The sequence below is a fragment of the Stegostoma tigrinum genome, chromosome 10, assembly GCF_030684315.1.
Source record: "Stegostoma tigrinum isolate sSteTig4 chromosome 10, sSteTig4.hap1, whole genome shotgun sequence".
Lineage (NCBI taxonomy): Eukaryota > Metazoa > Chordata > Chondrichthyes > Orectolobiformes > Stegostomatidae > Stegostoma > Stegostoma tigrinum.
The window spans coordinates 72,029,958-72,057,814 of record NC_081363.1 but is presented as its reverse complement, the minus strand read 5'-3'; the positions used below and the strand labels follow the sequence as shown (position 1 = coordinate 72,057,814).

At 41.4% G+C, this 27,857-nt stretch overlaps 1 protein-coding gene across 2 annotated transcripts in view; it reads right to left on the bottom strand.

Moving 5' to 3' along the window:
- Positions 1 to 27,857, bottom strand: part of LOC125455686 (cysteine-rich motor neuron 1 protein-like) — a 227,005-nt gene that overhangs the window by 165,578 nt on the left and 33,570 nt on the right. For both annotated transcript variants that reach the window (XM_059649258.1, XM_048538001.2), the window contains exon 3: positions 4,472 to 4,639. In XM_059649258.1, coding sequence (XP_059505241.1) covers positions 4,472 to 4,639 — 168 coding nt within the window. The remainder of the gene's footprint in view (positions 1 to 4,471; positions 4,640 to 27,857) is intronic.

Below are 27,857 nucleotides of genomic sequence, written 5' to 3'. Positions count from 1 at the left end.
TTGCATCCTGTCCGGAATTTGTTATTTATCAACTTGGATATTGCAGTTTACCGAGAAGATTTGACAAGGTCTTGAGGTGACCTACAAGTTGGCACCTCTATGTTCACTTAACATGTGAGCCTAGATTATACGTTTAAAGCTTAGATTGACACAGAGATGACTAGAATTCCTATACATTAAGTCCACTAATACAGCATAACATCATCTATGGACCATGTGCAGGTCAATGGGATTACTGTAGTTTGCACAACAAAACAAAGTGGTTCAGCTGAAAGGCCTGTTTCTATGCAGTGTGACTCGAACACCTTATATAGTAGCCTTCTCTAAACATACAAAACTTACGCACAAACTTCATCCATTACTACCTTAAAAAGAGTTCAATCAACAGGATCTGCCTTTCCAAACAGGCCAGAAAGAAATCCTGGTTTTCATTCAGAAGCAGAATGGCTCCTACTATTGCTTGGGCCATTCAAAACTTCAACCCATTGCGCCCTTCACTCAGACAGTACATGATCCATCCACTGTGTTGAGTCCTTAGATTTCAATAGAAAATATTTTACATTTTGTAGGATTGAAAATAAGCCTTGGCCACTTAATTAAAGTCTCTTTCAAACATGCTCTGTTGGCACTGAAAACAAATTCTATTTCATGAGAAAGAAGCCTTGTAATTCAGTTATGAAGATGCTTTATAGTTAACTTTGCTTGCAGCTTTGAAAGATTGTGGTAAAAGGAATTTATTTCAATTTTTGTGGAAATGCCTGCAGTGGTTTCTTTACAAGAGGTCGTTTAACGTTCACTGTGGCATTGGAGATATTTTTCAGAAAAGAAAACACTTCTTAGAAATCGTATGAATGGCGGTAGCCAATTGCTTTACTGAGAATGTACTGGGGCTATTCTTGTGTTGTATCTAGCTTGGCAACCTTCTTGTTTAACCTGGTTCAGTTGGAATGAAGCCTGCTAAGAACAAGCTGCCCAGTTAATTTCTCCCATTTCCTGAAAAGAAAGCATCCTATAACATTAGAGACTTGAGCACATATCCAAGAACATCAGAGCACAGACTCTGGAACGTTCTACACTATTATTTTGATTTGGACAGAAACCCATGAGTTAAAGTGTTTTCTTCGAGAAAGTCAATCTCTGCAGCAAAACCCTTTTGCCTGTTTTCCCAGAGAGAATAAGAACAGACGAGAAAAAAATAAAATGGGCGTGGAGGTGTTTGGGATTTGTTTCAATGAAGTGAGAGTGAAACAGAGTGTGAAACAGAGCAGGTATCTGCACTTTTTGTGTGCAGTGCATTCTGGGGATGTTTCCAGGGAAAATAAATTCATACTCTTATATTACTGACCACTAGGGATAGCAGCATCTGAATGTAGTTAGGGTGACTAAACTGGTGCATGACAGCAAATACTGTCATGTCCATGAGAGTCATGCTAACTGTGTAAGAGAGACACAAGAAGTGAATACTCTGTAAAGAAAACATCCGTTTATCATAGTAGGGACAGATAACTGTAAGAATACTATATAAACAAGCTCCAAATGCATGTATCGGTTGCACTATCTGTAGAAAAAGCCACGTCTAGTAACCCTAAGCAGCTTAAGCTCAAAAGATGTACTAAGAAGTGCTTTCAATAAAGACAACCTTTAAGACTTCTACCCAGTCTCCATCTTGCTCCGGTTCACCGGTCTCAGAAAGAACCCAACGCCATGTATATTAACCAATTATTGCATCCATACCAAACAGGCTTTATTTTGAATTAAAAGGGAACCTGGTGAGTAGATCACTTTTGTTTAAAACTGGTACGTAAGAGGTGGATGGGGTTAATTATCCTCATTAACTTGACTTAAGGGCAACTAAAGGCAACCAGATCATTTAACCATCACTTCAATCTATTGTTTCACTCAAATGGCAAGGCATCCTATTGGCTCTCTAGCTTTTGAAGCCTGCCTGCCTTGCTCCCTTATTGGATGGAGAGCCTGCACTCATTCCAATTAAGGAAACTCTCCAGGCTAAGCCCCAAAGAGCAATTGCTTTGTGAGGGGCGGGTCTAGGAGGTCAGAAACGGTCCTGGTTTACTTTGCTGCCAAATGAAGTAAAATTTAGTCCGGGGTGTATATTCTTGGATTACCTTTGGTCAGCAATTCTAGTGGATAAAGCCTTGAGATGATCTTGCGAGACTGTTAATCCAGCAACTCGGGTAATGTTCTGCGGGCCTGGGTTCTAATTCCACCATTGCAGATGGTGGAATTAAGAGTCTAATTATGACCACTAAACTATTGTTTGAAAAAAATCAGTCTAGTTCACTAATGCTCTTAGGGAAAGAAATCAGCCATCCTTACTTGGTCTGATGTGTGTGTGACATAGTTGACTCTAATCACCCTCTGGACAATTAGGGATTGGCAACAAATACTAGCCAGCAACCCACATCCCATAATTGAATCTAGTCTCCTGATAGTCAGACACTGGACTTACCTAAAAGACTCACGTCCGTATTTCTCAAAATGTCCTGACAATGATTTTGGCAGTGATTACCCTGAAAATTTAAATTTGTGAAGGGTAATTACATGTCATCTGGAATCATTCATGAAAAGGTAGCTTCCTTTGGAACAGCTAGAATTGTTGAGGAAGCCCAACACACTAGACTTCCAGTAACTTCTTTATAGTGACAGAAAACAAAGGAAACCTCATACTTATGAAACTTTAAAGACCAAAAAGATGTCTGTATTTTAAGTGGCACTGCTTTGATTAAACTGAAGCTGCGTGAGAAGTGGTTGGATGTGGATTCAAGTCCTATCACAACAGAAATAACCTTGTTATTTACAAGTAACATTGCAAATGAATCGAAGGGAGCATCTAGTTGCTTTGAAATATATTTGGTAAGTACAAAAAAAATTAAAATAATCAATGTAAATATTTAATTAAAATGCAATAAGTTAATAAGACATTTCAGACACTTTAAAATGTGTTTTTACACCGACAAATTTTCATAGCTGATATAGACTAATTAAATGCAGAGAAACTGAACTGGTGCAGAAAAGGTTTGCTCCACATATATTAATCAAGAATTTTCATTGCACCATCCGTCTATTGGAATCTCACTGTGGCTGTTCAAATGCATAACTGCATTCACATTTGTGGATGAAAATATCCCCCACCTCAAAACTAATGCAGGTTGCAACCTCAATTAGTCTCATATTAACTATTCCCAGTTGAAGACATTAAGTTGAATAGGATTCTTTGCAATTCCAGAAAAGTAACAAGATACAAATTTCATTGCTCTTTACAGAATGAAGCAGAACTGCTCTTGTGCATCTTAAATTATATCATAAGTAACACACCAATATTCATGAAGCTATGGAGAGCCAGACCATGACAGCTTGGCCAGTTCTAGATGATTCTCATTTGACAATTCTGTGCAAGTACGCAAAAAAGTTTTTCTGTGTGTGCAAAGCTGCATAGATATTCAAACCCCCAGGTCACTTCCTTTTCTAAAATGTTGGTCAATAATCTATTTTGGTTCTTTCTGATGAATTGTCCATACCCAAGACATTATGTTCTCCCCTCTCCTCAGCTGCTACTTAGTAGTTTAAGTGGCTTTATACTTAAGCTGATAATGGATGTCTCAGTGTAGCGTGGCAATGGAAACAATAAAGGGAATTTACCTTTACAAGGACAGCTACTGAACATTTGCAAAAGGAACTAGGTCGTAGAGACAACAGGTCACGGAGAACTGGAGCTTAGGTCCGTTCACTCACAAGAGTGCAGCCTTTGCATGAGTATAAAAATCAACTCCTCCAACAACAAAAAAAACACTTCATTCCACACACTGTGATAGAGCTGACATAATCTTAGCCCTAACCTTAACTGGCTAGCAAAGAAAGTGTCTAATTGCATTCTTTTGGCAATCTGAATGATGTCCAACAAATTAGAGAGAAACATAATGATAAGATTTCTGTTCAGTTCGAGTGATAAAACAAAGACTCTGAGATTATTCATGTTTTCAATATTTTCTAAAGAGGGGACTGAGAAAGTTAGGCAGCAATTTTCACACTTTATTCCTCAAAGCTATCACAATAGAAAGAGACTAAAACGAACCATTTAAAGCAGACAACTTGAAGTGCACTTGGCACCACATCTGTCTATTTACCAGGATCATCTTCAAAGGCAAATATACATCACAAAGAGAAAATCAAAAATCCAGCCCCACTGCCAAATTTTTCATCAGGATGTTTATTTTCTTGTGCAAATATCATGTGGATACCCAGAGGAACTGAACCGAAGACATCATACTTAGTTGACCGTTTTCAATACGCTGAATTCATTACATGTACTCTTTAATACTGGTGTGAATATTGATGTGCAAACTGAACCGATTTCAAATACTTCTGTGTGCAAAATAAATTCGGAAGCATGCATCACCATATGGCAACTGTTCCTATCTACCGTCAAAATATTCACCTAAAAGTACTCTACCTGGCACATGTCCTGAGGAAGCAACACAGGCATCCAGATCAGGGTAGGTGAACAGGTTGACACAGGAGCGTATGACTTCACAGACACACTGTCTATTGAGCAGGTTACAGCCAGAGATCTCAGGGCAGAGGTCATGCTGGGGCACAACATCCTCAATGAATTCAATCTCTGCAGAAGGAAGGAATCATTGTTATTGCAAATGCACAGTACATCAGTCAATCTTTAGAATGCTCATATTTTAGGATAGAAATCACAAGTCCAACATTTACTTTGAAACTTTCACTGAGCAGCTTTTTAAAATGGAAATTATTGCCAGGAGGTGTGTTACACTGGCTAGGCCAGCAGTAATTGTTTCTTCCTAATTTCCCTTGAGTAGGTGCTGAGGAGCTGCCTTCTTGAACCACTGCCATTCATTGTTTCAGGTGGTCAATGACTGGCATTTATTGGCACACAAATTATTTTCCCCTTGTCAGCTTGAAACTGAATACTGTCCAGATCTTGCTACATATAGACATGGGCTGCTTCCATGCAAGTCACTGTGCATGGTGCTGAACATGGAACAATAAATGAACATCCCCACTTCTGACCTTATGACAGAGGGCAGTTCATCGAAGGCAACGTCAAGGCGTAAGACACTAACACGAGGGACTCCTGCACAGATGGGCCTGGAGCTGAGATAACCACCTCCAACAAACTCTGCCATCTTCCATTGTGCCAGTATGGCTTCAACCAGCAGAGAGTTTTGGCATGAATTCCCCATGGCTTGAATTTTGCTCCATGATGCTACACTCAGGTCAAATGTGACCTCGTCTTCCAAGATAGTCACTCTGACCTCTACCCTGGAGTTCAGTTCTTTTGTCCATGTTTGAGCCAAGGCTGTAATAGAATCAGAAACTGAGTGGCCCTGGTAGAACTCAGTGAAAAGGTTGCTGCTAATCAAGTGCTGCTTGACAGCACCATTCAGGACCACTTCCATCATTTTACTGATGATGCAGTAATTGGCTAGGTTACTTTCATCTTTTTGTACATGAGACCGAATTGGGCAATTTTCGACATTAGCTGGCAGAGGTAGATGCCAGTGGCATGTTCTGGAGCACAAATCTTCAGAATCATTGCTGGAATGTTGCCAGGACACATAACCTTTGCAACACCCAATGCTAGCAACTGTTTCTTGATGTTCAGTTGAGTGAATCAAATTGGCTGAAGGCTGACATCTACGATGCTGGGGACTTCTGAAAGAGGCCAAAATGGATCATCCACTTGGCACTCCTGGCTGAAGATTATAGTGACTGCTTCAGTCTCATCTTTTGCACTGATGAGCTCAAGTCTCCCATCATTAAGTATGGAGATAGTTGGAGCATTCTCCTCCAGTGAGGACTGGGGGGTGCTGGTGAGTAATCAGTGTGTTGGGGCAGGGGTGGGGAATAGGCACTGGAAAGATTGGAGGTGGAGGACTGTTGGGAAGAGGGCATTAAAAGTATCAATTGATACAACCAAACTTTAAGAATTTGTATACTGAATATGACTGCTGCTTTGTGGTTTTGTTTCCATTGGAATTGGAGTTACATTGTAAGGCAGTCTGGGAAAAATTGATCTAAACCATTAAAAATGTTAGAAAATGCCAAGCAGGCAAGTATGCCCCATGTCATTTTGTTAAATGCCATTTCAGTTTTTCTTCAAAACATTTTCAAAGCAATAGTGTGTGCCAGTGCCCTAAAGTATTTAATCCAACAGTGTCTCAGGGCGTACTTTCTCAGAGCAGTAGTAGGTTGATGATGGCACAAGTTATGAGCTGTTTAGGGCCCAACTATTGCTTAACAAGTCTGTGGGCGGCCCTCCTAAACTGCCCCCCAGAGGTTAGTGAGAATGATTTTGCTTGGCTGGACAGGAGGTGCATCTGATGCCGAGTGCAATCCCAGATAACTCATCCAGTTTTATCTCTTTGGTTTTCATAGCCATTTATTATTGTGTGAATTGCTGGGCAAATGCAGAAGACAGTTCAGACTCAAGCACTACTGTCAAGTATGAAGTCAGATATATCCCACGCAAGGCAACAAGCTTGAGTTTAATAACAATCCAGTAATTACATGGTCACCATTTCAGATTGAAGGTTTTATTAATCTAGGTTACTTGATAAACTTTTCATTAAAGTTCAGCAGTTACTATGCTGGGACTTGAACTTAAGTTACCAATCATTAGTCCTGAATTACTAATGCAGTAACATACCAGCCTATTGCCATACCTAACCTGAAAATTGCCAATAATCTGTTCAGTTGTACTGTGCATTCTTTATGATCTCTGCTTATATCTTGCCCATAACCAATGCCAACAAATTGGCTTATTATCTTTTAGCTCAGACTTAACCTCTGATTATTGGCATCACATGTGCTGTTAAATATATAAGCAAGAGTTTCATGAAGCACTTTGTCAATGCTGATTGATGGCAGTATGTTGTGAACAAAGGAGACCATTATATATTGCCTTCATTAATCTGTTGCAAGCATTCAACCATGTGGGCAGAGGCAGTCTATTTAAGCTGTTGGAGAAAACTGGCTGCCTGCCAAAGCTAGTCAATGCGATCTCCTCTTTCCAATGACAACGTGATGGATAAGGTCAGCTAAGACAGGGCGACACTAGAATCCTGGTCAAATTGGCATCGACAGTCTTTGGCAAATTGTTCTCTTTGTTACTGTCATATGCCTTCAAGTCATCAGTAGAAGGTGTCTACCTACATACCAGAGCTGATAGAAAGCTGTTTTGTCTGACTCAGCTGAGATCTAAGACTAGGACTCTGGGGCGGTACGGTGGCTCAGTGGTTAGCACTGCAGCCTCACAGTGCCAGGGACCCAGGTTCGATCCCAGCCTTGGGTGACTATCTGTGTGGAGTTTGCACATTCTCCCCGTGTCTGCATGGGCTGCCTCGGGATGCTCTGGTTTCCTCCCACAGTCCAAAGATGTGCAGGCTAGGTGCATTGGCCATGTTAAATTGTCTGTAGTGTTCAGGGGTGTGTGTGGGTTATAGGGGGATGGGTCTGGGTGGGATGGTCCAAGGGGCGGTGTGGACTTGTTGGGCCGAAGGGCCTGTTTCCACTCTGTAGGGAATCTAATCTAAAGATGTGCCAAGCACTCAGAGTTCTCTACACTGCCAGTGCTGCATCAAGGCAAATAAATAAACTTGCTCATGCCTGTGAAGAGATTGGGGTCTGTCTATCAGCATCAGAAAGGCAAAAGTCATGGCTCTGGATTTTTACACTGCGGCACTGGAGGTTATTGAAGGCTTCACACATCGTGGCTCCAAAATCACCAGCAATTGATCACTTGATGCTGAAATCAATATGCACATCACAAAAGCTGCAGGAGCCAGGCTAAGCTGAATAAACAGTGTCGAACAATAGCAAGCTGATTGTGAAAACAGAGTATATGATCAAAAACAGAAAAGTACTGGAGAAACTCAGCAGATCCAGCAGCATCTGTGGAGAGAAAACTGTTAACACTGAGAGTCCAGTGACCCTTCTTCAGAAGGGTATGAAGAAGGCGTGCTGTACTTGAAATGTTAACTCTGTTTTCTTTCCATTGATGCTGCTAGACATGCTGAGATTCTTCAGCAATTTGCTTTTGTTTCAGAGCTCCAGCACCTGCAGTTCTTCCTCTTACTATAGGAGATCTCACTAAGCCTGAATTGTCGGCATGCCCCTGGTAGGACCTAAACCATATTTGCAAGACAGAAGGAAAGACTGAGAAGTTTTACTGTTCAGTCTCATACATAACCTCAGCATCTCTCATTCGGACAAGTTCACCCACCCAGTGGTCCTAGTGTGCTAATTCCATTAGCATACATTCACAGTCAAGCTAACAGCACAGGCAGCCACATTCATCAGATTGATAGCAGCCATATACAAAGACCTCCCATTCGGTGAACTAGCCATTATGCCATGATACCTTGAAGATCTACACCTCGAAGATCTACACCTCCATCACAAGGACACTTTCAGGTGAGACATGAAAATGGTGGACATTTGACACTGACGATTAGACAACAGTCATTGACAGCTGTCATCACTGGAGGGCTCTGGAGAAGGCAAGTAAAAATGAAAAGCTCAGCTCAGCCAGAAGATGGCCCAGGGAGAACAGAGGCCAGCATGTCCAGCAGCTTCTTAGCTCACTGTCTTCCCCTGAAGCAAATACAGTAGAGAACGCCATGGCGGAGTGGGGCTGGACTCCTGAACTACATCAGGTGACACTAACACAGTTGACCACAACAACACAATCCATCATCTCGCAAGATGGAAAGCAGCTAAGCACAGCTCCCATTTCATTTGCCGAATGCCTTTAGGACAAGTAATATAATGGATCAAGAGAATGTCTATTCTATTTAGGGCACATTCACATCAATATGTTGGAGTCCAAGTGCAATTCCTACACTCAGTTCAAAAGTGAGGAGAGATCGAAGTAAAAGCTGCATGCAGATTTTCATGGTCAGAGCAGTAACACTGAACCAGAACAAATTAACATTCAAATTGTTTAAAAAAATGGAGAAGGCATCTTAAACATTACTTCTGCTCTTTTCTTGTGACCGTGAATGCCTCTCTCAATGATAATAATGCAGTTATTTAATACCTGTGCCTTAATGTTCAATTAGATTTTCATCACTGAATCTCCTCTCATCATTCTGGGGACAGGGGATTGGGAAGGGGGAAGGCAGTTAGATTAACCATCAACTGAATCACATCAGCCACAATTAGTGTGGTTACAAGAGATCACAGGCAAGGAATTCTGTGGTGTGCAACTCACTGCCTGACTTCTAAAAGCCTGTCCACAAGGCAAAAGTCAGGAGTATGATATGAGTCAGTGTGCATGGATGATTGCAACTCCACCAATGCAAAAATCTCACCACCATCTGGCCCAAAGTAGTCTTTTGTTCAACACATTAATCACCACCTTCCAACATTCAATTCCTTCATTGTTGACGTAGCGGCAAGATGCATTTTCTACCAGACTACACACAGCAACTCCAAAGGCTTCATTGACAGCACCTTCCAACCCCATGGCTATTACTACTTTAAACACAGGGCAGCAGATTGTGATGATGCTGTGGCTTTAAGAAGTATATCTTGTTCATTTTTTGAGAGAAAGAGAGTTTGAAGGAGAGGTGACTAGCAGTCTGTTGCAAACATGAACAGCTTGTGAGGCCTTGGTTTTATTTTAGAAAGGTGTGGAACAATAGAAGCACCCTGGATGAATGTGGTCTGCTCTCACAGACCAGGATTTCTAGTTTTTTTTAAAATGCTTGGAAATTCAGCAGAAGCTGTTGGTGTCTTGAAGAAATCAATAACTACCTTTTCCCTCTGCTTTCGGTTACAGCTAGTAGCTGGGGCTTCTCTTCCTGCTGCAGGCATGCTACGTGAGAAAATCTGTTTTCTGAATTTTCCTTTTTTCCAAGGGGTGTGTTTATGGGGATATTACTATATTGGAACAGTTACTAAGTACTAGCTATTATATCAATTATTCTGTGAACTTCCAATAGAGTTGTCATTCTAAGTTCTTCTCTCCTTTGTTGTACTTTGAATAAATTGTGTTTTGCTCAACACAGCACTTCATGTTTGCCTTTAAAATGAGAAAAGTGTTAGGGTCTAGGCTACCTCCCTAGAATGTTTTGAGGGGGTCTGGTTTGGTCCATAGCAAGATGCATGGGATTGCAACTTAACTGCAAGCTCCCCTCCAAAGCACAGACCATTGCACGTGGAACTATTTCACTATTCCTTCATTGTCACTGGATTAAAGTTCTGGAACTCCCTTCCTAACAGCATATGTTGCTACACCATGTGGACCGCAAAGTGCGAGGTGGCTCCTTTAAGGAAAATCCAAATGAACCATAAATCCTGACCTCGCCAGCAACTTCTCATCCCCCGGAATGAAAAAAAGTAACATCCTGAACATCCCAATCAGAACAAAGAGACACATTTGATAATTGTGTGCGAAGATATTAAATTCACCAAGTTTACAACATATTCAGGTCTAAGAAGAATCCAGAATATTTCCACGAAGTAAGATAGGAAATTACTACTTAGAGATAATAGAAAAAATTGAAAATAACAAAAAAGAGCAAATTGCTATTCCATTCAGCTACAAACAAATACAGGAGTTCTTGCAGCATGCAGACTCATTCAAAAAGGGATCGAAATTTGATTAGAGGAGAAAGTTGCTTAAGTGTTAATGGCACATTTTTAAAAATGGACAACAGAGCTCACGATAGACAAACAGGAAGCTGGAAGAACACAGAAAGCTAGGCAGCATCTGGAAGAAAGCAGTCAACATTTTGGGTAATACCCTTTTGAAAAGCCTGGCTTGCTGTGCTCTTCCAGCCTCCTGTTTGTCAATTTTGGCTTTTTTTTGTCTCTAACAGACCTCAAGATACCAGTAGCTGTAAAATGTAATTACAAATAACAAAGGAATGTAAATGGTTTGCAGCAATGTGGCATGATGGCTCAGTGGTTAGCACTGCTGCTTCACAGCACCAGAGACCGGGGTTCCATTCTGCCCTTGGGTGACTGTCTGTGTGGAGTTTGCCTCTTTCCCAGTGTTTGCATGGTTTTCCGGGTGCTCCAATTTCCTCTCAGTTCGAAGATGTGCAATTTGGGTGGATTGGCCATGATAAATTGCCCCCTGATGTACAGGTGGATTAGCCATTGGAGATGCAGGCTGATTGGGTAAATGAAGTTGTGGGGGGTGGCCGGGTGAGGTTTGGGTGTGATGCTCTTGGGAGGATCGGTGTAGGCCTGATGGTCTGATTCCACATTGTGGAGATTCAAAGTTGCAATGGAGACTGGTTTTGTGCTCCAAGCAGTATGGCAAAACTAGCACAAACTCTCAGGCTCCAATACTAATTGGAAGACAGCAGGATAGTGAGAGGGTGGCTCCTACTAAATAGGAATTTTTCAAGAGGTTTCTTGCCCAGTTGGCACTATAATTAACAGGTTAACTTCCTACATGAAGGGAAAAAAATCCAGGAAGTGTGTGCACTTGGAGTTAATATTCCAGATGGAAAGATGGGGTAGTAGTTGACGTTTGCTGTGGTATTTGGATGGTTAACCGAGGTTGAGCTTGGTGGTGCATGGTTGAGAGGCATGCAGTCCTGTCTTTCCCCGACCTGTAGGTATTTCTGTAATTACACTTATCCAAACCTTCATCCCTCGTCTTCTCTGGCGAAATTTCCATGGGCTGGGACAAAATGATTTGAAAACAACTTACAAGTAAAATTGAGGTGTGAGGACTTCACTGATCACCACAGCTCTGTTCACAGGCTGATGACCACCTCATACTACATTCACTGCTAAAACTTAGGTCTGAATTTTCACCCTCACATGTTGGCAAAGGAGAATAGGGACAAGGATTCACATCACTGGCTGATAGCTTTCTGGCACCACGGACAGTTGACTGGCAGAACACAGAGATTGGGAGTAAAGAGCTCTTTCTCAGGATGGCAGCTGGTGACTAGTGAAGTTCCACAGGGCGTCCATATTGGGACCACAGCAATTCATGTTATACATTAACAATCTGGACAAAAGAACTTCGGGCATTGTTGCTAAGTTTGCAAGTAACAGAAAGATAGTTGGAGGGACAGGCAATGTTGAGGAAGGGGGTAGGCTTGGTCAGGTTAGGAGAATGGGCAAAAAAAGTGCTATGTGGAATATAATGTGGCCACGTGTAAGGTTATATACTTTGGTAGGAAGAATAAAGGTGCAGGCTACTTTCTAAACAAGTAAAGGCTTTGTAAATCTAAAGCACAAGAGAGACTTGGGTGTCTTAGTTCAGGACTGTCTTAAAGTTAACATGGGTCAGTTGGCATTATGAAGGCAAATGCAACATTGGCATTCATTTCCAGAGGGCTGGATTACAACATCAGAGATGTTGGTGAGCCTGTATAAGGCGTGAGTCAGATGGCATTTGGAATATCGTGAACAGATTTGGATGCTGTATCCAAGGAAGGATGTGCTAGCCTTAGAAGGGGTTCAGAGGAGTTTCTAAGCAATGAAGTGCCTGTCATATGAGGAATGGTTGAGGGTTTTGGGTCTGTACCCGAGATTAGAAGGATGAGAGGATCTCATTGAAACTTACAGAATACTGACAGGCCTGGATAGAGTGGACATGGAAGATGTTTCCGCTATAGGATAGGCTAGACTTGAGGGCATAGCCTCAGAGTGAAATGATGACTTTTTAGAACTGTGATGAGGAGGAATTTCTTGAACCAGAAGGTAGTTAATCTGTGGATAACAAAGGGGGAAGCTGGATGAACACAGCAGGCCAAGCAGCATCTCAGGAGCACAAAAGCTGATGTTTAGGCCTGAAACGTCAGCTTTTGTGCTCCTGAGATGCTGCTTGGCCTGCTGTGTTCATCCAGCTTCACACTTGGTGATCTTGGATTCTCCACCCTCTGCAGTTCCTATTATCTCTGATCACAGTTAATCTGTGGAACATAATTACTTAGGTAGAACTTAATTAATCTGTTAACCTGTGCGTTTAGAGATAGATAGGTTCTGGGTTAGTAAGGGTTACAAGGAGACCCAGTTACCATCTGACAACTGATTTTAATAGGTCATTCAGCTATCTCCAAACCTGATCCCATGTATAGCAGAACGGTCCAAGAAGGTGGGAATTGTGAGATGGTGCAGAATTAAGCATTTGCTGGAGGTTGACACATCAACTTAACTTGCTTCCCGAAAATAGTGCATTGATTTGAACTTATAAATCAGGCACCATCTGAATATCTGAGAACTAATAAAATGGAACTGAAGAAACCAATTGTGAAATTAGGTAAGCAATATAATCAATAACACAATAATGAACAGGAACCAACAAGACTTTTACGCTTGGAGGATACATGATGTTTTCTCAAACTAACAGAACATTCACACAAATCTGTTTGCAAATATATTGTGCAGTAATTGAGTAGATTGCTCAACGGCTCACATGTAGAGAGCTTTCTTCCCCTCTCAAGAAAATTTGCCAAAGAAATTTTCACAAAAACAGTACTCCTTTAAAACTGTGGTCTCTCAAAAGTCGAGAATGCCAAATGCTTTCAGAAGGACCTGTGAGAAGTCTCTGTCTTTCTTAATTGAATTTCTATATACCAGGAGACCCAGTGTTTGAAAATTTAGACAAAATAAAATCTTTGCTATAGGCATATAACGGGGCTGTTGGGCATTGGGTGGGGTGGGGGATGCTGTCTGGAGAAACTTTAAAGCTGCAGCTTTATAGCAGAAATTCAAAATGAAAACTTTATGAAAGGTAGGATAGACTCCAAGGTCAACCACAAAAGAGCTGCTTCAGCATCCTGGTACATAAGCCTGTTCCAATTAATGTGTAATTATTGAGAAAACCTTAGGAAAGCAGAGATGGAATTTTGAAAAAAAGGTAGGTTTTTGTACTCACTTCCGAGTTCCCCATTTCATGCCATGTTATCGGCCAAAATATTTCCAGCGGACAGTTTTTAAAAAGCCAATGGTTCTACAAATACATAAAAATGCAATGCATTGAAGATTATCTGAAATCAAGCTGGGGCACCATGTAGAAATGTGGAAAAAAAATGTAGAAAAACACGAAAAGTATTAGATTCTTCTAAATGATGAAGAATGTAAAACAACTCTGTCTCTTGACTTTTGTACAGCCTGAATCTTTAACAATTAGATGAATTATTTTTCAAATGGTCAGTCTTACACTGTTAACCAGTGGAGTACTTTTTTTTGAGATAGCAAGGTGTAGAGCTGGATGAACACAGCAGGCCAAGCAGCATCAGAGGAGCAGGAAGGCTGATGTTTCAGGCCGAGACCCTTCAGAAAAATTAGCCTTGGTACTCCTCTGATGCTGCTTGGCCTGCTGTGTTCATCTAGCTCTACACCTTATTATCTCAGATTCTCCAGCATCTGCAGTTCCTACTTTGAGTATTTTTTTTGCACTTTTAAAATGCAGTAACACAGTTCTGACAGGAGAAGAGGAGAGGAGTCATCCTCCTCCATGGGCATCCAATGACGACATCAGGTACAGGTGAAGAGATTTTGTTTTTGTGGCTCAATTCGACAGCACAAGTTGAGTCAGGCCATGAATTAGTAAAGTGATGGAAGGTGTCATCAACAGACTTATCAAGCGATACTTGCTCAGTAACTTGCACACATGCTCAGTTTGGATATTGTCAAGGCTGGTCAGCTCCTGACTCCTTTTCTGTCTTTGTTCAAACATGGAAAATAAGAGCTGAATTCCAGAAGCATTGGGAGAATGACTGCTCTTGACATCAAGGCTGCATTTGACAGAGTGTATAAACAAGGAACCCTGGTAAAACAGGAGTCAATGGGAATCGGGGATGAACAGTCCATTGGTTGAAGTCATACCTGGCCCAAAAGGAAGGCAACCTTGGTTGTGGTGGTTGATTCTGTTGGTTACTGTGATGTTGGGATCCAGAGACCTGGGGATAATTATTTCAGTTGGGTTCTGCACGTGGCCTTTTCGTTTTTGTTTTTGTTCATCATTGACAGGTTGATGGCCATGGACGGTTTGGACCGAAGCATGTGTTTCTGTGCTGTACATTCTCTATTACTCTATGATTCTGGGGACAAAAATAGCTGAGGTGAAAGTACATCTCTGCCTCATTACAATACTTGCTCTATGCCCAATACATCTGAAGACAATGGTTTTCCTCAAATGGCTGAGGAAGATCCTTGGTTTCATGGCAATTTGGGGTGGGCAACAAATATTGGCCTTAGCAGTTATGCTCACATCCATAAAAGATTTTCTTTTTTAAAAAGTCAGGTACTCTTGACAAGATAAATGCAGTGGGAACGTCTGCCACCTTTTCCACTGTCCGATACTTAAGATATTCAGATTGAAGTGTCATGGAACAGGATTGCTTTTGGCTGAATGCCTACAGTTGGTTACTTGGTCTGGCAGTGCCAATTTTGTGGTGCCACGCGTGGTGCTCTGTGGTCTCTACAGTTGCTTCAGTGCACACACACCCATTGTTTTAAAGTCAAACCAGCTGCTGTAGAAAAAAGCCCTGCAATATAAATGAGCCACTTTCTAAAGCAACAGGGCTGTGAGCCAATGCTGAAGAACTATTTCAGGGAGGACACATTGCCTTTGTGGGTTTTGTACTTTTAAATCAATTATTGTAAGTAGTTTGAGAATAGACTTTCTGCGCAGAAAATTGCTTAGTGAATTTTTGCTCTTCTGACAAACGACGGGCATTTGGAGGATGAGGAGAGAAAAACAGGGGTAAACTTTGCTACCAATACGGTCTTTAAAAATGCACCAAAATTGTTTTGTGCAGAATCCTTGCAATCATGACACCCAAAGAACTAATTGATTTACAAGCTCCCACCTTAAGTATTTCCAATCAATGCCAAATATCATCTTGTCTCCAGCTTCAGCACTTGACACAAGACCATAGCTTTTAAATAAAAAGTAGGAACTTTGATATATTTAAAAACAAAGAACATAGCCCATTTAAATCAAAATTTATTGTCTCCTTTTATCAGCAGGAACATGATAATAGTCAACTGGCACCATTTTTATGTTTAGAAATTCAACACTTCATTCCAAAGGCTCTCCTGTTTACTGCTTGATAACTGGTTTTTGGAAAATTAATCATTCACAGGTCCTCATATTATGCTATTCCCTCTTTAGGGTTGTGAATGAATAGACCTCAAGTTGAGATCACATGGGTGACACAGGCACAAACTTGCACTCTGGATTTCAGAGATACACTAATTATAAACCCACATCACACCAAACCAGACCTCAGTAACAGATCTCAGCGGTTTCCTAACCTTTTCATTTCTTCCTCCATTTTGCGCTGCATTGACTTGTATTTGAAGCAATCTCTTTTTAATCACGCACTATTTGGAAGTGGCTTTGATTTAATTTCACTAGTAAAAGGCTACACCTTAGTCTGTGATCATTAAAGGAGGCAGGGATCGGATTACAGGAAAGAAACTGGCAACCCAATGACAAAAGCAACTTTATCCTTTGGGTATTTTTATTTGAAACATAATACAAATCCCTTTGGTCCTGCCGGGAAGTTGGTAGTGTTGTGCCTCTGTGCCAGAAGTTTTCGGTTCAAGACTCATGCTAAGTTTTGATGACCAAGGACGGTGTATTCATGTTGTAGGCTGATGAACAACTTGTAAATCCTTGCAACACACAATGAAAGCAGGAGAGATTCCTGGTCAGCCATATGACTGAAAGAATATTACAGCTTCTACCATATTAACCCTAGATTACAATATGCATGTAAATGTTCATACTGCCACAGCAACTCTCGCTCTCTGTGTGAACTGCAATACAATGTTGAAACAGCACTGCTAAATGCTCATCAAGTCTGTAACCACTCTTTAAGAATGCACCTCTACGTATTATTGAACATATCAATATTGCATGGGAAATTATCCAGCATTGCAACAAGCACATGATCGTTAATGATAATTATGAATTGTAGAACTGTTACATTTAACAATTTATGTTCTATAAATTAAGGATTTGTACTGCCAGTGGGAAAACGGTGATATTTTCATCACTGTGAGCTAGAATTGCCTTCAAATGTTGTGCTAGTAGTTTTAGGCTAAGTAACTGAAAAGTTCACTTTCTCACATTAAAATGAACGCCTTTGTTGGTCTTACACTTAGTGTATGTTACATTCCCTTATTTTGGGCTGGGATGGAAAGGGGTGGGAGGGAAGAAAAGAGGACAGCAGATAATTAGCCTATTAAAAAAGGTGCCCATACCGCCAAAACTCCTACTCTACAAAAAGGTGTGAAAAGACTCCTTAAACCAAAACACAACAATTTTGCTGCAAACAACATAATTTCCACTGTGCTGAAGCTCTTGCTACTGTAGATCTACCTTTGCTTACAAGGATGCTTGTAGAGCGCCAGTGGACAAAAAACATATTACCCTCACACAGGAATTGTAAGGTGACAATTCTTAATCAGCATGTACTTGCATGAGTGAAAAGACTGCACAACATTCCCGACCAGAATGAGACGAATTGCTCCTTATCCACTCATCCCTCCACACTGCTGCCATAATTGAGGCTGTCAGTCATGGAAGGACTGCCGCAGAAAGCCGGCTTGAATTGGCCTCTGAAGACTACTTTGTGTCTATGAGATGAGTCGCAAATAGAAACAAGAATCAAACAGAATTGTGTCCCGAATATTAAAAGAAAACTGTTCCAACATTTGCCTCACAACGGCTCTCAGTATGGCTGAAAGGAGCTGAACTTTTGTAAACCTCTGGCTATGGCTCAGTGTCTGCACAGTACTCTATTCAAAATTCCCCTCACAAATATACAAATAGGCTTTTTAGGCCAGGCAGGAGATAAAATGGCTCAGCAGCTGCCAGTGTGTGGGTGGAGTGTTGGGAAAGTAAACAGAAGAGACTCACTTGTGGCGCTTTCCACATTCAAAAAAGGCACAAATATTTTCTTTGGCACAAAACTGCCAAGTTTACTTAGGATTCAACAACAGTTGATGTAAAATTGCAGCACTGAGCATTAAAGGCAACATAATAAAAGAAGAACTAGCCTGTTTCCCACTGGTCAATCATTGTAGGTTGTTTACTGTTTTAGATGCTCAATGCATCTTACTGTGAAGCTTATTTCGTTAGATTTATAAGAAAAGCAAATTCTATAGCCTCAAAGAAGGCTTAGAGCAAGAATAACTTGATCTGCAAGAGGTAACAGTTTCAACTTGTTTCGTAATACAGTCCAAGTGACATGTTCAACAAAAGTAGCAACAATTGTCAGTGCCACAAGCTACTCATGCTATTGCTAAGCAACGGATCAGACATTATCTATGAGGTTAGGCTCAAAAGAGCTTCCATTTTTTTTGAAAGAAGGAAGAGAGTTGCGGGAACCGTATTTGGGAAAAATAATAAAACATCGAGTTGAATAGGTGTGAAACGTGCACGATACTTTTCGGCCAAGAGAATCATTAGTTGCAGGAGTCAGTCAATTCAAAAACAGGGGATCAACTTTCTTAGATAAAGTTCTGGCTGAGCAGTTCCTAAGGACCATAAGTTACAAACAATATTGATACTCTAGTCTCAGAATGACAATGAAATATCCCATGTGATGATACTATGGCTTTATAAGGTGCATTTGTCATGGTTGATTTTAAATGAAGACAGGTTGATACAGAGGTAGGCCTGTTGCAAGCCATAAAGTAAACAGCTTGCACGGCCCTGGGGTATTTTTTTATGCTTGAAAACATTGGAACAATAGCAAATGGGAATCACTTGAAACCACGATCAACAATCACAAAAAGTAGGATGTAAAGAACCTGAGGCCCAATGCTAAGGTTAAAATAAAGACAGCATGAATGAATACAGTGCACTTCACAACCAGCAGGCATTCTGCAATGCTGTGAAGCCAATTATAAATTTTTGAAACATAGTCATTCTTGTAGTATAGGAAATGTGGCAGCCAGAGGCAATGGGAACTGCAGGTGCTGGAGAACCCAAGATAACAAAGTGCGGAGCTGGATGAACTCAGCAGGCCAAACAGCATCTTAGGAGCACAAAAGCTAATTTGCATTCAGCAAACTTTCATAAACAGCAACATGATAATGATCAGCAGACAATTCACTTTTAATATTTTTGAGGGATAAACATTGCCCAGAACTCAGGAGAAATCGGTTGACTAATGAGAGAGTCAATGGTTACCTTTGGTCCTTAGGAATTGGAGTTGATGTCACAAGAAGACAGCCATGATATTGTAGAATGGTGGAGCAGGCTAGTGGGGCTGGATGGTTTGATCCAGCTCTTAATTTTTACATTTGTATGTATGTTCATTTAACTCCCCTGCTCTAGTTCAAAACAGTGCGATGAGATCTTTTACATCCAAAGTAAGCACATCTGGCCTTGGTTTAGCATCCTAACCAAAAGACAGCACCTCCTACATTGCAAGGCAGGACTTATTCAATAATGGTAGGACCCTGAATAGTGTTGTAAAATGGGGACACCCAAGGGTTCGGGTACATACTTCTTTGAAACTTGCATTACAGGCAGACAGGGTGGTTAAGAAGGCGTCCAGCACGCTTGCCTTCATTGCTCAGACCTTTGAGGTATAGGACTTAGATGAGGTTCTTTCTGGAGTGCTGTGTCCTTCTGTTGCCCTGTTAGAGGAAAGATGTTATCAAACTTGAGGGGGCTTCGAAAAGATGTGAGGATGTTGCCAGGAATGGAAGTTTTGAGACGTGAAAATAGACTGGAACTTTTACACTGGAGAGTAGGAGGTTGAGGGTTGACCCAACTGGGGTTTATAGAATCATTAGGGTCTTTTCCCAAGGATGGGGAGGGGTGGTGGGGAAAGAGGAGTTCAAAATGAGAGGGCATAATTTTAAGGTTAGAGGACAAAGAATTAAAAGGACATGAGGGGTGACCTTTTTAAAAGAAAAACCAGAGTGGCTCGTGTGTGGAATGGACTGGCAGAGAAAGTGGTAGATGCAGGTACACTTAAATGTTTAGAAGGTATTTGGACTAGTACCTGAATAGGAAAAGTTTGGATGTATTTGTGCTAAGTACAGGGAAGTGAAACTAGTTTAGTTTGGGAACATGGTTGGTGTGGACTGGTTGGGCCAAAGGGTCTGTTTCCATGCTGTATAATGCTATGATTCTTTCACATAGCAGGCAGTGCTAACCTTTGTATTCATGCCTTGAAACCTCTTCACTCAAAGCAAGACTGCTAGCAGCTGAACCACACGAAACGGGACTTCCAGAGTATCTACCTACCCTGTGGCTATGAACGGTGTGTGGAGGAAATGACTCTTCATCAATTGATGGCTGAACATATAAACCTCAGGCTCTAATACTCACCATTTTTCCAACAGGCAAACTGCCAACTTTCCAGATTTTACCTATTTTGTAACAAACTTGATTCCAGTTACTGCTGCAAAAATATTATTTTTCACACATAATGCTGATGACATCCCACCTCTGTCCCAACGTCCCCTCTCTTGACTTGACTGCCACTGCTAAATTTGGGCTGCTTGACTGATATCAAATGTTGGGCGAGTAGAAATTTCCTCCAACTGAACACAGAGTAAACAAAAGCCACTGTCTTCAGTCTCTGCAACGTACTCCATCACCCAGCTACTGACTCTATCCCTCTCCCTGGTATCATTCTGAGACCGAACACTACTTGCAACCTTGGTGTCATACTTGGCCTCAAGGTGCACCTCTGAGCATATATCTGCACCCGTGCTTAAATCACCTATTTTCACCTCTGTAACATCACCTGACTGTCTGCCTGCCTCAGCTCAACTGCTGCTAAAATACTGATTTGTACCTTTATTATTGCCAGACTTGACCAGTCCCAACCCTGGGCGATCCTCAGTAAACTGTCTCACTCAAAGTGCTGGCAATCTCCTTACTCATGCCAAGTCCACCTTATCAATTACTGGGTGTGTGGACCTACATTGGCTCCCAGTCACATAACACTTCAACTTGAAAATTCTCACCCTTCCCCCTTCTCTTTGGCAGCGAGAGATGAAACAGATAGTCAGATATCAGAAAACAACACAAGGAAAGTGTCAGTACTAAGTATCCGCCAAAGAAACGTCACCAATGTATTTGTCATCTTGGTGTACCGTGACAATCTACAATAAGACAGAGATATATTGTGTCTTTCACATATTGCGAATGCCCCAAAAGCACTTTATGGCCAACTAAGCACACACTTAACACCAGGGTATAGTTCAACAGATTTATTTGAAATCACAAGCTTTTGAAGTGCTGCTCCTTTGGCATTACTCTCTCATCAGAGAGATAGAGACAGAGAGATGATGGTTTAACCTGAGGGTCCACGCACCTCACATGAGCGGAGACGTTGAGAAGAAGAATCCTTCCTGGTAACCTCAGCCAAAGCAGGAAATGACCACACACTGTTGGCATCATTTTGCAGGATGAAGGGTCTAGGCCTGAAACGTCAGCTTTTGTGCTCCTGAGATGCTGCTTGGCCTGCTGTGTTCATCCAGCTCCACACTTTGTTATCTTACATTTGAACTGTTGTCACTTTTTGACAATTTGAACCAATCTGTCCACAGTAAGTTCCCACAAGGAACAATACAAAGAATATCCAGTTATATCCGTTGTTATAACACTGATTGATCTACTCTCTCTTAAGTAGTGTGATGGGATCCTTTATGTACAGCCGAGAGAGATGATGCCTTATTTTAATGTTTTATCTAAAAGACGGCATTGCTGACAGTACAACACACCTTCCATGTCACTAGATTCTTTTGTGGTCAAGTCCTGGCTTTAATGCTTGCGATGTTTGCATCGATTTCAACAACACTTGGAAGTAATACTTTGCTTGTGTTCCTTTGCACGAGTTTGCAAGATACTATAACCTTTCATACGTCAACTCTTTAAACTGATATCAAATACACAATAACAGGCTTTTAAGATTGACTAACACGTTTCTTCACTGCTCATAGCTACAGATAATCAGACTAAAAAAATACAATGGATGAGCAATCTTTTTAACATGGGTGTCATGAGAGTATTTTTGTCTAAACCCAATTTCTTTTTGAATAATTAGGATCCAGTCTTCCTTTTGACACATTGATTTCAAGAAAAGCCAAGGGTGAAGAGCTGACATTTAGAAATCAAGCAACATTGAAAACATCTAATAATTTACTTTGTATACTGAATCAAGATATTTCAGTTATTTGTGGATTTAAAGGATTCACATGTCAGATTCTCAATGTTAGTCACCAATTCTACTTCTCTAATTATGCAGTTTTATTTTGATACCTAAATAATCATCCTCGGGTTTACTCAACTTTTACCAATATGTAGTTATTTTCCCATAATTTTCAAGTTGGTCGCGTATTTTTTGGGGACATAAGTGTTTTTTTTGTTCTGAATGTTAAACTGGGGAAGACCTAAGATCAAAGTAATTTACAAGAGCACCGGAAGCTTTCGTTTGTTACAATAAATATTTAAGTTTAACCTGACAAGCCTGCGTTGTACTGTTGAATGAGTTTTTATGATCAATGATCATTTAACTATGTTACCGGCAAAATGCATTATCCTATAAATGGCTACGGTATATCAGATTTTCAGGACATTAACAAAGTGCTGGGCCTTTCTGGAGTAGTATTATGTGCAATTAATGCATATTGTTTGAGCATAGTAGAGAAAGCTTTCCCTCCTATGTAACGTTCACTGTAGCAGACTGGCATAAACTAAGAATGAAACTATTCGCAATGACACTGCAATACAGACTAACACCCTGAATAATATGGAAATAATCAGAGTTACAGAATCTTACAGCACAGAAAGTTTGTCCAACCAGCCTACCTGCTCTTCCAAGGAGCTGTTAACTTAGCCAATTTCCCAACATTTTCCCCAGAAGGCTGAAAACTACTTTTATTAAGTACACATCCAATGCAAATTTTCAATGGAACGTGCTTCAACCAATACTCAGAGTTTTTACCAAGATTCAACAAACCTCCTAAGGAAAGTATCCCTTCACTTCCATTCAATTGACCAATTATTTGAAATCTTGTGTTACCGATTCACTTCTCAAAAGAAAACTGCTGGTTCTCATGAAAATCCATCATCATTTTTGGGCAGTTCTGAGGAAGGGTCACCAGGCCCAAAACATTAACTCGGATTTTTCTTTACAAATTGCCAGACCTGCTGAGCTTTTCCAGCAACTTCTGTTTTATTCCTGATTTGGAGCATTTGCAGTTCATTTGTTTTTTTTAAAACCATTTTTGAACGCCTTGATTTGGTCTCCCATTAGATTCTTTCTGCTTTGAAAGGCAAACAATCCAGTCTCTCGACAGTCCCTTCACCTATGATATAATTCTGGTAAACACCACAGCAGCCAATGCTGCCTCAGATCTTGTGACCCCAACGTCTTAGCTCACAAACTCATGTTGTTGGAGCAAGTAGAGATATATCTCTTCCATTCCAAAGTTAGAGCTGAACTCCTCATCTCCATCCACAGCCTACGTCGTAGATGGGTAGAGCAAATGGAACATGAACTCCTTCAGAGCTATTGGCATAGACAAAATCTCCCTGAAGACTTTTTTTCCTCATAGTGATATACATGTTAGTACAACAGGTTAATTGTTATACTTGCAGCAACTGCATTCCTTCCCCCCACCTCCCCAACTTCACCCCAAGACTCAATCCATGATGCGGGTGGTGAGGACATGTCATGTTTCTAGGGATGCCCTCTTTCCAAAATTTTCTTGCTTTAAGACAGTTGACCCTGCTTCTGATTGTGGATCATTTCACCGCTGGAGGTGCTTTTATCTCTTGTTTTTTCTTTACAGAAGCCAATGTCCTCTATATATGTTGTTACAGGCCCACTTCCTTATTTGCAGAACGCTTAATCTCCTGAGCTTCCTTCCTGGAATACACGGTTTCCCAGTTGAATTAAGCACAGTTTACCAAATAATGATTGCCTGATCTAGAAATTCAGGCTACTTTCTGATTGGAAGAGGTAGTTTGTTTTCTGCACTATCCTGATGCTTGGATCAGGCAGTTTCTTCTGGATCTGTGGACACTAGTCTGGATCCCATAGAATCATATGCAGCTTACCTCCCTTGAGTTGATCAGGTTGAACATCTTCAGCCACCCATCATTGTTGTTTAACCTGGAGCTCAACTTCTTCAGATGGGTCAGCTGTGGGACTGGGAAATTGCTGCTCATTCATTAGTATTGCTGTCTCGGCATTAACTGTCCTATCGTCTGGAGATGATCAGAGAGAGAGAGAGGGGGGAGGGGGGAGGGGGGAGGGGGGAGGGGGGAGGGGGGAGGGGGGAGGGGGGAGGGGGGAGGGGGGAGGGGGGAGGGGGGAGGGGGGAGGGGGGAGGGGGGAGGGGGGAGGGGGGAGGGGGGAGGGGGGGAGAGAGTTCACGTGAGGTGCACTGCACATTCTTGTTCTCTGTATCGGCTTCTTCCTGCAAACGTTGCTGTGATTTGGCCTCTGATCTACCTCTAGTGGGGACAGGAGTGTGCTGAAGATTTGACAATTTTGCACGTGCCAAATTCACAACAAGGTATAGAAGGCATTTTCTGAAATCTCCAGCCATTGACTAAGTCCTGGTTGTATGCTGGCAGTGCCCAATATCCCTCCCAATCCCTCTTCTTAAAGGGGAAATAACTGGTCTGTTGACATACACTCGTAAATCATCCTATATTCAAAATGCTTTTAGTGCTCAAAGTACGTGGTCTCAGCAAGCTCACTGAAGTTGTGCTTTGGCAATCTTCCACTTCAATACCGGCAAATGGCAGGATAGTCTTGGTGCTGTTCGGTTGCTATCAGATTTGGCTGAGCCTCTCTCGGCATGCTGGCCACCACTACTTCCTACCCACTTGAAAAACTTTCTTTGAGGCAATCTCAAGAGATTTTCTCTTTTTGGGTTCTACCAGGAGTCTCTGAAGTCCAATGAAGCATTCTACTGGTTGAAAGTTATCCAAGATTACAAAGAAATCTTAATAGATTGGGTCAACAGCTTGGAGGAGTGGCAGATGGAGTTTAATTTGGATAAATACGTGAGGTATTGCATTTCAGTACAACAGTCAAGGGCGGGACCTACACAATTAAATGTAGGGCCCTAGTGTTGTAGAACAGAGACACCTAGGGGTTCAGGTACAAAATTCCTTTAAGCTTGCGTCGCATGTAGATAGGGCAACTAAGACGGCATTTAGCACACTTGCTTTCATTGCTCGGACATTTGAGTACAGGATTAGGATGTCATGATGGGGCCTTGCAGGATGTTGATGAGGCCTCTTCTGGAGTAATGTGTCCAGTTCTGGTCACCCTGTTCTGGAAAGGATATTATTAAGCTCAAGTGGGTTCAAAAGAGATTTAGCAGGGTGTTGCTGGGAATGGAGGGTTTGAGTTATAACGAGAGGCTAGACAGGCCGAGACATTTTTCACTGCAGCATAGGAGATGGAGGGGTGACCATATAGATGTTTATTAAATCATGAGGGGTATAAGGTGAATAGTAAAGTTCTTTTCCCTCAGATCAAGGAGTTCAAAGTTATTGGGCACGTTTTTAAGGCAAGAGGAGAAAGATTTAAAATGGACAGGAGGGTTTTACATAGACAGCGGTTCGTGTGTTGAATGAACTTACAGAAGAATTGGTGGATGACTGCACAATTACAACAATTAAAAGACATTTGGTAAAGTACATGAATAGGAAAGGTTTGAAGGGATATGGACCAAGCATAAGCAAGTGGGACTAACTAAATTTGGGATTATGGTTGGCATGGACTGGTTGAAATGAAGGGTCTGTTCTGCACTGTATGACTACTCTTATGGAAGTCGAGGTATGCATGGAAGCTCAAAACTGAGTGTCGACTTTCACATTTACAATTGTCTTATACTCCTCTTATTGCAAATTATCTTGTAGCATTCCTATGCTCCTGAAGGTTATTCCACCCATGTTGTAATCTTGCACCCAAATTATAATCTTGCACCCATGTGGGCTGTAGCTTCTGCTTCTTCAGGCGTGGTCTGAGAGGACAGTGACTTCAGCTGGTGTAATGCTGGACACTGGTCCCAGAGACAGTCAGATCAAGTTAACTGTTTGCAACAAATAAAGTGTTAATGATGCCCAACTCTCCTGCACTTGCAAAAATCACAGAAAAAGTGTCCAACATTTGATGAGATTCTGTTATTAGACAACTTTTTCTGGATGACCCTGAGCGTATGACGAAACACTCTTTTTGGGATTATCCGTCAGGCTGGCAGTGTAGCACCCTTTCAACTTCTGGTAGATGCATAAATCAAAATGTGAGGTCCTGTTCTTTATAGGCAAAGAAAATATATACAAACCAGCTGTTTCAAGTTAACAAAATACACAAGTCATTTGCTGGTTCATTTCACAAGGCAACGGCTTGACCGATATAAGTAGTCCTGCCCACTTTAAAGTTTAAAGAAAGCCTAGCAGTTAATTGTCAATCAACAAGAGACCATTAAACCTTAGAAGCAGAAAGAGGCCATTCATCCCAGAGTCTGCCCTGCCATTCAATGAGATCAGGGAGAAGTCAGATTATCCTCAATTCCACAACCCTTGATTCCTTTGCAGCCAAAACATACCTAATGATTCAGCCTCAACTGCCGACTGTGCTAAAGAATTCCGCTGGTTCACTATCCTCAGAAAAATGGCATTCCTCTTCATCTGTATAACACTCAGATTATGCCCTCCGGTCCTAAATTCTTCCACAAGAGGAAACCATCTTTCCACATCTACTCTGCCAAGTTCCCTAAGAATCTTGTGCACTTCAACAAAATCACCTCTCATTTTTCTAAATTCTAATGAGTACAAGCCCAACCTACTGAAACTCTACTAATAAGAACATCCCTCCAATCCCAAAAATCAACCTCGTGAGCCTTCTCTGGATTGCCACCAATGCCAATCTTTCTTTATTTCAGGGGCCCAGAGCTGTTCACAGTATTCCCGGTGTGGTCACACCAGTTCCTTGCTAAAATTATACAAGGCATTCCCTACTTTTTATGCTCCAGTCCCTTGGAAATGAAGGTCAACATTCTATCTGTTTTCCATGTTTCCCATTGTATGTGGAGATTCGCTTTTTATGAATCGTGCTCGAGGACTCTGAAATTCCACTGTACTGTGGCTTTCTACAGTCTTTCCCATTTGAATAATATTCAGCTTCTCTTCCTGCCAAAATGCATAGCCTCACATTTTCCAACATAATATTCCATCTGGCAAGTTTTTGCCCACTCACTTAACTGTCTAGATCCTCGGCAAACTGACTCATCCTACAAACAACTTGCCTTCTCACCTATTGTTATGTAATACTGGTACAGTGTATCTTCACGGCAACGCTTCCACCAGAATCCACTTGCCAACCCAAGAGCACTGTCCTCTCAGTACAAATGTTGGCTTTCCCCTTAAATTGGATTCTTGCAAATTGTTCTGATGAGTGCAAAAGCAAACCCCTGGTCAAAACGTGCCGTTTTTCAGCCATACACCACCTCAGTCCTACTGAATGACATTTTTTCTGCAGCAAGACTCTCAAGGCCTCAAAGAGAATAGAGAAGGTTTACCAGATGCTGCCATGGATAAGGGGATGAAGAACTTCAATTATTCAGAAAGATTGTTGAATCCACCTTGAAACAGGTGGTTTGTATATGTTTTCCTTGCCTATAAAGAAAGATTCAATTATTCAGAAAGTAAGGTTTTCTTGTTCTCCAGCATAAAAACTTATCTGGTGACAGCAGCGGCCCTCTAGTTTTCAGTGATGGGTGTGTGAAGAGAACGCAAGGCAGGAAGGAACTGATATATTCGGGCATTGGCTAAACCCAAAACACTGCACATGTAGTGTCTCCCACCCGTCCTTCTCCTCTAA